This window comes from Mchenga conophoros, linkage group LG3, assembly GCF_057382185.1.
Source record: "Mchenga conophoros isolate Kocher_MC1m ecotype Shallow Benthic linkage group LG3, M_conophoros_male_GT1.1, whole genome shotgun sequence".
Lineage (NCBI taxonomy): Eukaryota > Metazoa > Chordata > Actinopteri > Cichliformes > Cichlidae > Mchenga > Mchenga conophoros.
The window spans coordinates 54775381-54792526 of NC_140528.1; the positions used below are offsets into that span (position 1 = coordinate 54775381).

The window sequence follows — 17146 nt, forward strand, 5'->3', positions numbered from 1 at the left end:
GGGATCAATAAAGTATACATTATTGTTATTATTATCAGCATTAATTATTCATACAGCCTGCAGCTTTACCGCAACAATCGACAGTGTACTACTATACAATGCTCACATGTAATCTCCAACATAAGGCTTTTAGTGTCTTAAGATATTTTGGGACAACACAGTGAAATTTAAAGTGTTACCTCTCTGTCCTTGCTCTGTGCCCTACTTTCTCGACCCTGTCTATGCTCACGAAGCGCCGCTGTAATGGCCATGAAAACGTCCTCGTTGATGTGAGGAAGTTTTGAGTCTTTTTCCTCAGACTTGACTGGGCTTGTTGCTGAAGGAGCAGCGCTAGAAGCAGCGGGGGCGGCGTTTGCATCAGGAGTAGTGACCAAAGTTTGTGGTGGCCCCTCTTCCTTCACTGCTGCTTTCTGGCCTTCCTCACTTGGCTGCGGGACAGCGGTCGATTCTGCGGCCTTCTCTGTTTCCAGTTCGAGGTTAAGTGTGTTCTCACCCGAGTCTTGCAGACGCTGTTTCAGACTCTTCAAACTGAATTTAAAAGCAAAGATGCCAGTAGGTTACTATGAAAAGAAGTTTGTTGTCACAAAATGTTAATGTGAAATAAGAAATTCCATTTCAAATTTCTAATCTAGAGTTGTTTATGTCTAAATCACACTCTTCTCTTTTTGCATCTTTGGGAACTGTTTACTATAGCACAACCTTGAGGAGTGCAGCAGTCATCATGACTGTTTTGACTCTGCCACTAAACCTGAAAATGAAAGATACTCACGACTCAATACGTCCGACTTTACTCCTATGAAGAGGAGAGAAAAAAGCACAAGGTCAGACAAGCATGAAGACACTTTAAAGAAAAAAAACACACAATCTAAAATCAATTTCCTCTTTGTCTCACTTCTGATTGTGGAACACACTTACCAAGAAGATAAATAGTCCTTGGTGACATTGCTCTCCATCACCTGTGTTAATCCACCAGGTTCAGCCATCTCAATGCATATCTGAGAAAACAGAAAGATATTACATCAGTGACAGTACAATTGTTTTCTTCCTGAGGATATTTGAGCAACACAGTGGTACTCAAAGGGTGCGCTACAGGCCCAATTTGTGAAAGTAACAGGACAGAGGTCCTGGCGAGTTTCTTTACTGCCCTCTACGATAGTACAACTTTTTGTTAAAAGAACAAAAAAATCTTGGTGTTTTAAACTTGCAAATGGAAAATAAGCGCAAACATATTTCTATACTTTTGCAAAGTTTTTGATTAAAGAATAAAACCACTGAGCAAGAAACAATAAAAGAATAACTTAGTGCTGCCTCAAACTGCAGGCATCTTCCCTGCTAGATGGGCCAGGACGAAAGGCTGAACAGGTCATAAGATTATCACTTGGTTGAGAACTTAGTGTATTTCACCAGTGTTTGCAAAGGCATGTAAAATTCAGATTGCCTGTCGCAGGGACTGTCTGAATATTAAAACTTGCTGAACTAGTGTTAAAAAAACAAAGTCTCCTTCAGACTCATTTAAAAAGTTTCTCAATGTTAAAAGTCTTGCTTAAAGCTGCAAACAGAATAAAATAAGACAAACTTAAAAACACAGTTTAAAAACCACTTGATCATCACAGTATAAGAAAGTTACACCAGTTAAACTTTTTTAATGTCTTCATTTTCCGTGTTAACCACTTATTGCTTTCTTTATCTTCCCTGATTGAATTTTTTCTGATTTTCACTGTTGGTGGAATTGTGCATGCAGTTCACTCAGGTTGCATAGGCAGTCCAGCTCCTCCTGAATGGCAGTCACAAGAAGATCTGCCGTGTCTAACAGTGCGGCCTCAAAAGTGTGGAGAAAATATTAGGAGATGGTGTGTTATAATGGTTTGTAGTGATGGGATTTCCAACTCTTTTTAGAGAACCGGTTCTTTCAGCTCGGATCACTAAAAATTTAGAATTTTTGTAATCATCTTGTCCTTTTGGGGTATAATAAAACCCATTTTTTGAAGATTACATTTGTGCCTGTGTGTTCCTGGCTGCTTGGTTCATGACAGGGCCATAGAAGAGCAATGACCATTCAGCAGGTATCCTCTACTTTGTACAAGGAGAAGGACTGCTAAAGCCAAACTGAAGTTCTCTGAATTCTAACTGACTGTTATTCTGCAATGATGAAGTGCAATGTTCCCTCTAATTTTTCATGTGTCTGAGCGAACGCACAAATTCCATGAACGGTCCCTTGGACCACTGTGAGCAACAGCAGACGTGTGCACTGTGGTCACACCAGCATCGAATCCATCCAAGTTACATGGTTTATTAAAATAATCAAATTACAGCATTTACATTTATCTTAGACTACTTTTAATTAACTGCTTTAGCCCACTTACAATGAAAATTAGAAAAAAAATCTTGTTCATGACTTGTGTAGTATGTTAACACTATTGGAAGGAAAAATAACTTGAACTCCAATTTTGAAAACACAACTTTCTTTTTTTTTTTAGATTATAAAGCTCTGACTTGTATTATGAGTCTGTGGTCTGGGAGCGAGTCCTGTAACTCTCTGACTGCAAAATACAGTATATAAAGACCAATGCTGGGCAATTAATTATATAGTTACTTCTTCAAAAAAAGTTACTGAGTTATGCAAACAAAGTTTTTTTGCAGCTCTTTACATAAAAATGCAGCCAAGGCGTTTTTTAAACAAACATTTCAAACTATTTACAGAACAATCAGCTGTTCTGCATCAAATTTGATGCCACACAAATTATTTGTGCCACTCCAAAACATCCCCCTTCCTAACCAACTAAATGCCATGTTGCTATATCACTTTTTGATTGGTCTACATGGTACATTTTTTGACCAATAGGAAAGGTTGGGGTTTTTTGGTTTTGTTTTTGCTCACAGGCAGAGAGTGCTTTCAAACGTTTTCCTTATAAAACGCAGTTTTTACCGTTTCTTCCCGCAGTAAATATAAACAACGGTAGTATTCAGGAAGAAAACCAAACATCGCATATTTTTATCATAACTCTGGTTTTACGTGGCCAATCAACACAATTTAAAAACTGGTGTAACGTCCACACGTTTTCCATCAATTGTTCCGTCTGTCCTGCTCACATCTCCAATGGTTGTACACGTTGTCATTAACGTGGCTTCAGTCCACATCAGCCACGCCGCTTTGCTAGCTAAAACACCGGTGTTGGCACATAAGGACGCTGTCATAGCCTGTCAGCGACGTTGATTAGCTGCGTATATACGAATGTGAATCGCATTATTGGCTGGACTATGGGATAAGGTGGCAGCCAGTCACTTACTGACTAACACTGCAAAACAGAATTGTTAAAGTTTAATTTAATTTCAATTCAGGTTCGATTTTTTTTTTTTTTGTGCTCAACACAGATGTTCTGTGCGCAGAGACTGTGCCAGAAGTGCGCAATTGCGCACGCGCGCAGCTTAGAGGGAACATTGATCAAGTGTTCCCTTAATTTTATTAAGCAGTTTAAATTGAACCAAACTGTACCAGCTTTGCGGGTGAAATTTAAGACTTAATACCTTCTGAAGACTTTTCAGAAAAAGCTGCATTTTAAGAGCAGCAGACACCATAACAAGCCTTGCAGATGTAAAACGTGAAAAATTTGCAGGTGTTTATGAAATCGTACCCTGTTGGCAAGCGGCAAAAATCTGACAAAAGCAGCAATGGGAGCCACCACTTTCATGATCTTCACGAGAAGGTCCACATTCACCTCGGAGACCTCCACAATCAGCAGCCGGTCCTCCAGAGACTCAGACTGTGGAACATGCTGAAAAACAACCAGTGTTAAGATCAGGGAGACCCGAGCCTGCTGCTTTTACAGGACAGATTTATGTGACTGCTGACTTACAGTGCTGCTCCATTTCATCATGCTTCTGTACATGCTCTCCTGTGAAAAGAGTAGAAGATGAAAGCGGCTCACATCAATTACTTATCCTCTGTTTGTAAAATAACTATTGAATAACTCTCCTCCTGGTTAGAGTGTTTTTAATGTTCTATTGACCCCATTTAATAAGATAAATATTGGACTCCACTGTAAGTGAGAAGTAACTCGATCCTGGTTTGCATCTTTGTGGCAAAGGATTCATACTTCAGGACAGTAACGACACAACATATAACTGAAGTTTTGCAGGAACTATTTGATGCTTTTTAAGTCTCAGTGACTTTCCACAACAGTCGTCAGACCTCAATTCCTCTTAACATGTAGCTGTGGAGAGAGTTCTCACAAAGGGCCTGAATAGCTAGCCCGCAAGGAAACTTGAGATGGGAAACGCTGAAGCTAGAAGGTTAGCAGCAACTGAAGTTTCAAAATAAGTGAGGGCTGACATACTTAAAGAGGCAGAGTGTAGATGTCGCTTTTATCCAGGAGAGCCACCTCACAGACGCTGAACATTTAAAATTACGAAGAGATTGGGTAGGCAATGTTTTTTACTCATCATATACTTCCAAAGCAAGAGGCGTTACCCTGCTTATTAATAAACACCTGAACTTTCAACTAAATTCAGTTGAAAAGGACAAAAATGGCAGATTCTTACTTGTAGATTGTGAAATAAATAGAAATAAGATAACTTTGGTAAATATATATGGGCCCAACTACGACGACCCTTTATTCTTTAACAACTTAATAATGAAAGTGGCTACAATTGAGGGCCAGTATATTGTGGGTGGAGACTTTAATTTGGTCCTAAACCCCTCTTTGGATCGGTCCTCACCCAAAACAGCTTCACTATCCAAGGCAGCAACAGCACTGAACCAAGGTATGAAGGATATAGGTATAATTGATTTGTGGCGAAACCTCCATCCAGGCCAGAGGGACTTCTCCTTTTTTTCACCAGTACATAATACATACTCTAGAATTTATATGTTTCTTGTACCACAAAATATGATGGCAACAGTGATAGATTGCTCCTACTTAGCAGCTACTTTTTCAGACCATAATCCCATTAAACTTTCCTGGGCTACCAATATGTCGCAAAGTGTAAGAGTTTAAACGGTTCTATGAAGATCTGTATAAATCTGAGCAAGGGGTCGACAGTACTGCTGCAAAAAGATTTATAGATGGAATAACCCTTCCTAAATTACATAATGAGGACAAAGAACTGCTTGATGCAGATATATCTGAGATGGAGGTTCTTCGAGCCCTCAAGTGTTTACAAAATAATAAGACCCCTGGACCAGATGGATTTCCAGTTGATTACCGTAATTGTCGGGCTATAAGCCGCTACTTTTTGCACAAGCTTTGAACCCTGCGGCTTTTAGTCAGGTGCGGCTTTTCTATGGATTTTCCATGATTTTTGTGATATCGTAAGACGATTTGTTTTGTTTGTTCCGCTGTTGTACGGCACTACGTTGCCTGGCGGAAGGATCGGGGTTCAAGAGTGGTATGTTAGTCACATGTCCGTCCGCCAGGCAACGTAGTGCCGTACGAAGTAGCGCGAAAAACAAACTTCAAAGTAGCGCTACGCATTCAGCGGGAGGCGTGGATGACGAGCGGCGATAAACTTGCGAAAAGCAAGTTATGCCCAACTCCACCGGTGGATTCTGACAGCGTGGAAAAGTGCGAAAACATCCACGATCACCAACGGATTTTGAAGGGCTGGACTGCTGCATGATGGAGAGGAGGACACCGCCACGGCCCTTCTGAGGGTGTTCGACTCTGACACTGACAACGAGGATTTCTTTGGTTTTGAAAGTGACAACGAAGGAGAGAAGCGGAGAGTGGATGACGAAGCCATCCTGAGCCTGTTCGTTTCCGACATTGGAGAAGAGGACTTTGGTGGTTTTAGTGCGCAGGAAGAAGAGAAAGATGGTGAATGACTGACTTTTCTTCTTGTTAAAGCTGTGTCGCTGCACCTGAGCCTAAAAGGTAGTCCGAATCTATTTTTCTGGTGTGCTATAGGTTACTGTTATGTACTACATGTGCAAATATGTACCCATAACTTGTTTTTCAAAATATTAATAAAAGGGGTGTGTCTCCAAACAGCCATCTCTTTCCTGGCAATTCCCTTTGTGCATATTCTCTTACATATGATGAGTCAACATTGAAACACCTGCGGCTTTTAGTCAGGTGCGGCTAATGTATGTACAAAGCAGGATTTTCCCCTGATTTTAGCTTGTGCGGCTAATATTCAGGTGCGCTTTGTAGTCCGGGAAATACGGTAATATAAGGCTTTTTCTAATAAATTATTGACACCACTTACAAATATGATTAAAGAAGCTTTAGAAAATAATAAATTACCAGAATCATTGGAAATTGCAACAATCACATTATTGCCAAAACCAGGCAAGGACAAACAGAGATGTGACTCTTACAGACCCCTCAGGCTTTTAAATGCAGATTATAAAATATTATCTAAAATAATTGCACTTAGATTGGAGGACATTATGCCTAAGATAATAAATGCCGACCAAACAGGCTTCATTAAAAACAGACATGGAGCAGATAATGTGCGGCGTTTGCTCCATATACTGAATACTGCTCAAAAAAACCAAAACCCACTGCTAATAATCTCCATGGACGCTAATAAAGCATTTGACAGGATTGAGCCAAACTTTCTATTTCAGGCAATGGAAGCCATGGGCTTCGGAGAAAAGTTCACCCGCTATGTTAGGACACTTTTTAATGCCCCCAGAGCCAATATCATAACAAATAATGTGCTTTCTGGCACTTTCTCTTTAACTGGAGGTTGCAGACAAGGTTGTCCAAGTTCCCCCTTGCTCTTTGCGATTGCGATCGAACCACTAGCAGTTGCCATCCGTACTAATGCCTCCATATCTGGAATCAAATTCGGCACAAGTGAACATAAACTTTCTCTATACGCAGATGACCTCCTACTGTATATAACGGACCCTCTTAAATCAATTCCCTCTTTAATGAAGTGTCTTAAAGAATACAGTGCAGCCTCAGGATACAAGTTAAACTATACCAAAAGTGAGATTATGTCATTAAATATACAAGATAGCCGTATTACAGCTCTTACTGACCCATTACAGTGGTGTAATAATGGATTTACGTATTTGGGTATACAAATTGGTAAATCCGAGGATCAAATATTCAAATTAAATCATATCAAACTGTTGGAGCAAACCAAACTTAATATTCAGAGATGGATGGATTTTCCATTATCTCTTATAGGGAGAATTAATGTTGTTAAAATGAACATTTTGCCTAAGTTTATCTACTTATTTCAATGTCTCCCTACAAATGTTCCTAAAAGTTTCTTCAAAGAGCTTAACAAACTCATAACTTCTTTCATATGGCAAAAGAAAAATCCAAGAGTCAAACTCTCCTCACTACAGGCCTCATATTCAAGGGGAGGACTTAATTTACCAAACGTTAGGAACTATTATCTTGCCTCCCAGTACCGATCAATTTGGATCTGGCTACATGCAGAGAGGAGTGAGGTTCGATGGGTTCCAATAGAACAACATGAGGTGAACCCCATACCATTAAAAGATGTTCCATTATTAGGTACAAAAAAAATGTCTATCCAAGCTCACAAACAATTTGATAATATTAAACACCTTCTGTGCCTGGCAGGAATCCCACTCACTTCTGAAAATAAATATCTCTTTTCTTAGAAGGACACCCTTATGGGGCAACCCTGATCTCTCTCATCATATTGCTGACCCAATATTGCGGGGATGGAAGGACAGAAATATTCGAACTGTTGCCGATTTATACAATAATGATACATTTATTGACTTTCAACAACTAAAGGAAAAATTCAAACTTCCAGGACAAAATTTCTTCAAATTCCTACAAATAAGAGATTGGGTCAAAGAGAAATCCAAAGTGGGTGGCTGTAGCTCAGGTGGCAGAGCAGGTCAGCCACTAATCAGAAGGTCGGTGGTTCGATCCCAGGCTGCATCCTGGCTGCATGCCAAATATTCTTGGGCAAGATACTAACCCCATGTTTGCCTACTGGTGGTGGTCAGAGGGCCCGGTGGTGCCTGTGTCCGGCAGCCTCGCCTCTGTCAGTACGCCCCAAGGCAGCTGTGGCTACAATGTAGCTTGCTATCGCTATTGCAGTGTGTGAATGTGTGTGTGAATGGGTGGATGACTGAATGTAGTGTAAAGCGCTTTGGGGTCCTATGGACTAGAAAAGCACTATACAAATGCAGGCCATTTACCATTTACCAGGATTATTCCCCGAGATTCCCAAAGAAACTCCTCTTGAAACGCATCTTTGCACCAAACCATGGAAGTCAATAAAAGGAATAGCATCTTCTATATACACTATTATCAATGAAAAGTTACCTGACTATAATAAAGCATCTTTAAAAAGAAAATGGGAGACAGACCTGGGCTATGTCTATGAAGAGGTAGAATGGCACCATTTATTGGAACAGGCACAGACCATGTTAATTTCTACAAATCACAGGCAAATGCAATTTAATATATTTCATAGGATATATTATACCCTGTAGAATAAGGAGGGGATGTTTTTCTCATTATCATTTAATATTTTAATATGTCATTAGTAGTTCATTAGAAGTATATAACCAGCTTTGCATTAAGCATGAATTGAAGTTTTTGATCTTACATTATTCTTTGCATTACAGTGATGGTGATAACTTTAATTTGATCTTTCTTACAGGTACCAGAATAATAACATGATTTTCCATTGCAGATGTAACCATGATCATTCCATACACATTGCAGTTTGTTGCTCATTTTAGAGTTGTGCTCAAGGTAATTAAAGGTTAAAAGCTACAGCCAGCGCGAGTCTGGCTGATCTATGAAGGGCAAAGGCTTTGAGCTTGGAAGGCCGCACGCGCTTACACAGCACTTATAAGATGTCATTCTTGGTGATTTTGTGCTTAGTCATGTTTTAATATGTTTTAAGTAGAAGTAGCTGATCCAGCAATATTCATTTAATATTATATACTTGATTTAGAGCAATACACACTGATGGTCTTAATAAATGAAAGAGTCCTTGTAGCTGCCATGTTGTGTCTCAGCAGGGTACAGACGGTTCCAGGAGAAGGGGGGCAGTTAGCGTCTGCCCTCGGGAAGGAGACAATGTTATTCTTTGTGTTAAATAAAATTGTCAACATTGATTGTATTACACCTGTCACTACGCATGAGGGGGCGTTCTAATACCCTGATTTCATAAAACTATGATGATGTGTTTTTTGAGATGAGATCTGAGACTGTCTGCATACAGTGTCCATCTCCCACGTGTGTGATCATTAAATCATCGTTTGACTCAACCCGACCGGACCAGTGTTGTTATTGTGGGTTTTTCCTCTGGTGTCCATCTCCAATATTTTTGAACCATAACAACCCCTTATAGGTTACATAAAATTGATATTAATTACTCCCCCAAATGTTTGAGATGTAAGGTGACAGATGGTGACCTCCTCCACATGCTGTGGAATTGCCCAGTGATAGAAGAGTTCTGGAGACGGGCGATTGAAATAATCTCAATGGTAATGGGGATCCAAATCGAACTGGACCCAAAACTATGGATTTTAGGTGACACAGGTTCTATAAATGTGAATTATCACAAGAAATATTTTATTTTACTTGCGAGTACTGCAGTGAAAAAATGTATTCTGCTACATTGGAAATCTGAAAACTCTCCAACACTGAGACACTGGATTAATGAGCTAGCGTCCTACTGCACACCTGAGAAGATATTGCATAGTGTAAAAGGGAAATATGGAACCTTCGAAAAAGTTTGGGCCCCTTCCGTCTTTGGACCTAACAGATCATAGAGATGATGCAAATCCCCCTGGGTCTGCCTTGAGTTGATCCCCGGTTAGGCCCTTCTGACTTGATTTCCTGAATGCTGTAGTTTTATCTTGTGGGATGTTCATTCCTGTGTATGAGAGTTTCTATAGATCGGTGTAAATATGGGCTGTCTGGATACACGAATGTGATGAGGTTGAGAGCCATACAGGGGTAAAGGGGTGGGGGGATGGTGGGAGGGGTTCACATGATGTGTTTTCTGTTTTGCTCAATTTTTTTTTTTTGAATTCTTTGTTCTTTGTTTGTTTGTGTGTTTGTTTTAAATTTCTGTATTTACCAATATTGTCATTATTATTATTATTATTATTATTATTACTATTCCTGTATTTTCTGTGTTTGGTTTTTCAGATGTTTGAGGTTATCCCTGAAAGGCATAGATACAAGAGTGTGCACCTGGGAGTGCTTTTGTGGTCACAATGGCCTGCCATGCTGTGGTTATTTGATGATACTTGCTCTGTCCCATAGTTGTGAGTTTTCTGTTTGTTTGTTTTTTGTTTTGTTTTTTTTCTTTCTTGCTTTGTGTGTCTGTTTGTTTTTTTTGTTCGTTTCTAATTTAAAAATGAAAATAAAGCTTAGAAAAAAATAAATAAATAAGTGAGGGCATTGCTTAATAGTCAGTGAAACACTCCATAACCTATGTCTGGGTCTTTAACGTTTACACAGGACTGACTTCACAAGAAGCTCTGTGGAAACTTTAAAGTGGTGGCGGAATGACGTGGGCTGTCATCTATGAACAGAAAAGTGGATAAAGTTCATGCAGCTTTTGTGCTGCTGTCGCAAAAAGGAAGGAACAAATACAGACAAAATAATAATAAATACTTGATTTGAAATTCATGCATATGTTCCCTGTTTTTCATTTCTACTAAATTGGGCAATTCCCTAGTGAAGGATGATGCTGTGCTCACTCCTTAGAGGAGAAATCTTTTTTGATTGGCACCTGAATAGTTTGAGTGAAACAGGAGCATGCCCCTGATTTAACAGCCCCCGATTGCTCCATTTTCATACCTCACTTGAACCAGGATGCATGTCTTTTAAAACAATGTGGATTCCTAGTCTCCACTCTCCAACTGTAACTGGATCTTTGAGGTAATCTCTGGCGAAATCGCAGCACGCATCCCAGCTGTTAAAAAACACAAAGGCCTGGAGAGGAAGAAAGGGGAAAAAATGATGCAGAGGAAACATTCAATATTAATCATTAAATTGAATTAAATTTGCAAATGCAAATTTCTCTGTATCAGCCTGCTGGGTCTATTCCTCACCCTCCTCTGCAGTGATAAAACGATTATGTTGTAGTACAGAGTCTGAACAGTCTGATCAGGGAAGTAACGCCACACCAGCTTGGTGACATCCTCCTGTCTGTAGTTTCCTTCTGGCAAACCAGTCAACATGATCGTGGAGAACGTAGAACCTTGAGATTGGGCTTTCTACAAGACACAAGGTTCAAGAACCAAAGTTTATGTGAAGAGAAACTTTGCAGCACTTTTTAAAAAAATATATTACTATAACTGACCACATAGAGAAGACAAAATGAAACCAAGTTTAGCAGAAAAAGAGAAATGTGGCTTTTGAGGTCGGTATTTGGAAAAATGGACGCCTCTTGGTATTTACTCAAGGATTCCTGTTTAACACATGAAACCTTGGTTTATAAAATGCACTCACCTCAATGTCATCAGGTTCCCTGACAGTTAAATACTCTAGAAGTGTAAAACACACACAGTTAGTAACAGTCAACACTTTATATCTGGAGGTTAATTTTAGTTTCTCTCACCTGGGATTGTGAACCAAGGAGCGACAGTGGGGAACACAAAGGGACTAGTTGTCATTGTGATCCAATATGGTGAAGTGCTGGGTTGTGGGACGGTAATATCTTCTGTTGGGACAGCTGCCCCGTCAACAGCAACATCGCTGTCTGGCAAAGCTTTGTGTGGCAATCTTGGTGCTGCACAAGAAAAAATAAGTTTTGTTTATTTGTTATTTTCTGTGTGTGTGTCAGGTTTTTAACTGACTTTCAGTTTAACTTTAAGCACCTTTACAGATATCCAAGGTATCATAGGCATCAGGAAAAAAATGATTAGAGAGTTAGACCAAATGCCAGTCTGAAAAAGTGGAGTTTAAGTAATGGCTCTGGTTCATGTGTCTAGGGCAGAGACAAGCAGAAGGGAATTGACCGCTGATGGACCAAAGACTTCTGGAGGGACCAGAAAAGAGGTCAGAGAGATAACGAGGCAAATGAGCATCAAAGGATTTGTGGGAAGGAGAATCACAGTGTTAGTGAATCAAAGTTGAGGGAATGTGTTGCAATAATTTATTGTGGATGACGATAAAGCAGCAGTTTTGCATATGTTGCAACATTTCTCGGACTTCGCTTTATCCAGAGTCCAGGGAAGAACTGAAAAATATATCCATGACTGTTTCACAAACAGAAAGTGAAGGAAAGCTTATTATCCAGACTCTGTGTGATAGATGTGATGTGTTTCCATGATGGTGGAGATGGGAGCAGCTGGTGCAGCACTGGAGACAAAATAGATTTTGCAATATCTGGTAGTGAGGAGCCACAGCCCTGAGCTCAATCATACTGTTGAAATTTTTGAGGAAACTTCAGAATAACCGGGGTTACTGGCAGTGTTAGTTATTTCGGACATGACTACTTGTATTTCAGTATTGATAAAACTGAACTCCGAAAATATCTCTAAGTTCCTCTTTTATGACTTTAGACAGTTCTCCTCGCAGGGGGTTTAGTGTTGGCTTTCAGTTCTTCAGCAGTCATGCCTGCCGTTTCAGTTAGGTCGGATGAGACTTTGTTCGATTCATCTGTATCACGTTGGCGCGTGGTTCTTGCAGGCCGCGAGGTGTCTTCTTTCCACCAGAAAGTCCCACAGTAGTCTGTGGTTTGGCCCAATAAGTCCTTATTTTGTTCTCTAAGCAAACTTTAGGAGTTCAGAAAGTGGAATGTGACATTTATAAGAGAATTTTTCAGAATTCTGCAGCTCTACTAAGTTGTGTGTTACACCATGTCTTGCTCTATAGCGCCCCTGATTAGTTGGAATTTAATCTGTCTCTAGTATCAGTATGCTTTTGCCACTCCTTGTAATCTTCAATTCACTTGCTTCTTTTGTGCATCACCCACTAAGACGACAATATTTGCCGTATTGTCCAAAGACAAGAGTCTCTTTGGACAATACGACCAATGTATAAAAAGTATAACTCTTAAGCTTGCCTTGTAGAAGACCACGTAGATCTCCAAAGCAATCCCACAGTACAGGAAGGCCAGCAGGACAAAAGCAGCTACCCTTACCAGACACGATTTACAGCCAAAAAACAACCCACCATATTCAGTGTATTACCAGATGACCTTCCATCAACTTCACCTTTTTTTCCCCGTTTAAATCACATTTATTTAAAACCCCATTCAAAACACACTTACGCAGTGACGTAAATCCACTGTGTGGTATTTCCACCCTTGACAATTTGTGGCCAGTGGCCCGTTTTAGAAGGCTGTACCAAACACCAAGGCGATCAGCATCACACACAGACTCAAATTCAATTAACACCTGAAACACAAGAAAGATAAAATTTACTCTAAACATTTTAATTTCACATTCTAAATGGTAGAAAATGGAACACATGGAAACAGTGAGCTAAGCACAGCTTTATTGTGGAGTTCACTGGATTCAAAAGTCAGAAATCCTGGATCAATGAAGCACTGGAGCCATGCTCAACGTGACCCCTGCACTAATGCTCTAATGTGATGAACACTAGTGCGCATGAGCATATGAAGAATCATGTGCTACAGCGAACAGATTACCTGCAGTCTCTCTTTACTATCTTTATAGTTTTGCAGTTGTGCTTTCATCAAGATAAGTAGCATCCAAAACCAGTCACATTATCTTGTTTTAATGTGTCTGTCAATTTTGGGGGGATAGTTAAGAATGCACTTACATAAACACATACACTGAACAAAAATATAAACGCAACACCTTTGTTACTGCTCCCATTCCCCATGGGATGGACGTAGAGACCTAAAATTCATTCCAGATACACAATATAACCATCCCTCCCAAACAGTGGTCACAAATCAGTCCAAATGTGTGGTAGTGGGCACATCTGCTATATTGAGATAATCCATCCCACCTCACAGGTATGCCACATCAGGATGCTGATCTGACATCATGAGTAGTGCACAGGTGTACCTCAGACTGCCCACAACAAAAGGCCACCCTGGAATGTGCAGTTTTTTGCGCTATTGGGGGTCTGGGGACCCAGAACCGGTCAGTATCTGGTGTGACCACCATTTGCCTCATGCAGTGCAACACATCGTCGCATGGAGTCTATCAGATTGTCAATTGTGGCCTGTGGAATGTTGGTCCGCTCCACTTCAATGGCTGTGCGAGGTTGTTGGATATTCGTGGGAACTGGTACACGCTGTCGTATACGCCGGTCAAGCACATCCCGAACATGCTCAATGGGTGACATGTCCGGTGAGTATGCTGGCCATGCAAGAACTGGGACATTCTCAGCTGCCATCTGCCCTGAACAATGTGAACCATGATTCATCCGTGAAGCGCACACCTCTCCAATGTGCCAGACGCCATCGACTGTGAGCATTTGCCCACACAAGTCTGTTACGGTGACGAGCTGGAGTCAGGTCAAGACCCCGATGAGGACGACGGGCATGCAGTTGAGCGTCCCTGAGACGGTTTCTGACAGTTTGTGCAGAAATTGTTTGGTTGTGCAAACCAATTGTTCCAGCAGCTGTCTGGGTGGCTGGTCTCAGACGATCTTGGAGGTGAACCTGCTGGATGTGGAGGTCCTGGGCTGGTGTGGTTACACGAGGTCTGCGGTTGTGAGGCCGGTTGGATGCGCTGCCATATTCTCTGAAACGCCTGTGGAGACGGCTTATGGTTGAGAAATGAACATTCAATGCACGGGCGACAGATCTGGTTGACATTCCTGCTGTCAGCATGCCAATTGCACGCTCCCTCATTGCTTGTGGCATCTGTGGCATTTTGCTGTGAGACAAAACTGCACATTCCAGGGTGGCCTTTTGTTGTGGGCAGTCTGAGGTACACCTGTGCACTACTCATGATGTCAGATCAGCATCCTGATGTGGCACACCTGTGAGGTGGGATGGATTATCTCAATATAGCAGATGTGCCCACTACCACACATTTGGACTGATTTGCGACCACTGTTTGGGAGGGATGGTTATATTGTGTATCTGGAATGAATTTTAGGTCTCTACGTCCATCCCATGGGGAATGGGAGCAGTAACAAAGGTGTTGCGTTTATATTTTTGTTGAGTGTAGCTCATACAGCCTTTCACAGACTTTTAAAACATGCACTTGTTGCTGCTTATAAGTGTGTTTATACCTTGTTGAGAAGAGGCAGGTAGTTTCTTACAATACCGATTTTTCCCAAAGCTTCTCTGAGGTCCCAGGACTCGCCTGGTGAGATGTTCCTGATGTAGATTGTCCGTGCTCCAATATCTGTCACTTCCTGTTTCGAGAAACCCTGGTGAACATTAAAACAAACCAGAAACAGTATTTAGTTTAACAATATTTCATGCTTTCTTAAACTACAGTTCCAAGATTAAGGTCATAAGTTTGCACATATAGTCACACAGCAGTATGCACCCTGGCAGCTATCTTCATTATCCAAACAATTTATAATTGCAGCTCTTGCTTTTGTTGATAACATTGTTTGAGAAAATATTTAAACTTAGCTGTGTACACAGAAAACCACTTTTGGCCCTTTCCTGGGTTCTTAGTTTTTTGCATGTTTCAAATTAAATTAAAAAAAAAACACACACACACACAAAAAAACCACATTTTTTTTAAAATACAAAATGCAGTTTTGAATGAGGATTTAACTTATTGCAGGAAAAAAGTTATCCAAACCTTTCCTAGCCATGTGTTAATATATGCTCATATTTTTCAAGGTGTTTTGATTTGGATGTGAGTGCTGCCAGTTATAACTTTATACTCTATACTTTATAAGGTATTCTAGTGTAGTCTGTGTTTCTGAGATATGTGTGCGCGTTACCTTCTTAACATAACACAGCCGATACATCAGATATATATAAAACTCAAGCTGAAAGAAAAACAAATAGTTAAAAGTCATTACATCAAATAAATGTTGGATTCTGTTAAATTGATTTCAGTTCAAAGAGTATTTTTTATTACTTATAGCCTCTACAAAATATTACATTTTTTTTTTTTTTACTTACAACCACATTTTAAATAGATTGAACATTTAAAAACATCAGCTTGCTTTTAAGGATACTGTTTCCATCAACAAGCAGAAACAGATTTTCAATTATTTTTAATAACATATCTCACAACAGTAAAGTGTATTATCTAAACACAGTGCTCACCGGGGTCGTTAAATTCTTGTACTTCACAACCTGCAGTCGAAGTTTAGACCCATTGAGAAAAAATTTACGATCATTTTCTGATGCTAGCACGATGTTTTTGGCTGCCACTGCTGTCGGCATGAGGGCAAAAGCCTGAAGGAAAAACAAACACTGACACACTGCGCTCACAAAATACGTAATAACTAAATGTTAGTTAGGTCGTCTTAGAAAAGACATTTAGAATCCCATTAAAATGAAGGTAATAATCCAGCCCAATGCAAATCCATGGCCTGGTGCTTACCATGCGCGCCTGTGGTATAACGTAGATCGTATCGTCGTAATAATCAAATATGTGTGGAGTGAGCAGATCGGCGATGTCCTCCTCTTCATAACAGCCATCACGATACTTAGGCAGGTTGCTTATTAACAGCACCTTGTAATTAAGCGAAACAAGCTGTGCAAAAGAAAAGAATAAAGTCAGAGTTTTAGATTAGTTTACAATTGAAGAAATTCCGGACAGAAATCTCAAAAAGGCAAAACATTCAGTTAGAAACTGTGCCTCACTTTGAGCACTGTCTACAACTATGAACACAATGAGGTACATCAGAATAAAATACTGAGTACAAAATGTTTCTGATGCGGATTTTGGTTTGACTTCTTTTTTTCTTTTTCTTTTACACAGTACAGCTCAACCTTGACTCACTGATAAAAAAAAGGCAGTAAGAGTCAGCTATGAAAGTACTTTTCATTCATTTAAGGTGGATCCTTAAAGAGTGATAACTGATTCACAAAAGGAAATGTGTAAACAGCACTATTGCGCTTTTCAAACTCAGGAAGGAAAAACTGTTTCTGTAGTAAAATATTTAGTATACACATCCAGAAATGCATACACTATTATATATTGTACATATATTTATTAGTTTCAGGTTGGCCATTCTTGTATTTTGCTCGTTTGTGTTGTTGTGTTTGCACATCTCTGTTGCTTGTGGGGCTCGCACACAAGAATTTCACTCGCATGTGCTGTGCCAGTGTG

At 40.1% G+C, this 17146-nt stretch overlaps 1 protein-coding gene across 1 annotated transcript in view; it reads right to left on the minus strand.

The window, feature by feature from the left end:
* LOC146579552 (uncharacterized) overlaps positions 1-17146 on the minus strand; it is a 42470-nt gene that overhangs the window by 14700 nt on the left and 10624 nt on the right. The window contains exons 12-25 of the mRNA XM_085263387.1: positions 16415-16567; positions 16135-16266; positions 15804-15851; positions 15132-15272; positions 13186-13312; positions 11530-11700; positions 11421-11455; positions 11021-11185; positions 10767-10901; positions 3855-3893; positions 3633-3773; positions 916-995; positions 770-793; positions 180-528 (exon numbers count right to left, since the gene is read on the minus strand). Of these exons, the coding sequence (XP_085119513.1) occupies positions 180-528; positions 770-793; positions 916-995; positions 3633-3773; positions 3855-3893; positions 10767-10901; positions 11021-11185; positions 11421-11455; positions 11530-11700; positions 13186-13312; positions 15132-15272; positions 15804-15851; positions 16135-16266; positions 16415-16567 (1740 nt within the window). The remainder of the gene's footprint in view (positions 1-179; positions 529-769; positions 794-915; positions 996-3632; positions 3774-3854; positions 3894-10766; positions 10902-11020; positions 11186-11420; positions 11456-11529; positions 11701-13185; positions 13313-15131; positions 15273-15803; positions 15852-16134; positions 16267-16414; positions 16568-17146) is intronic.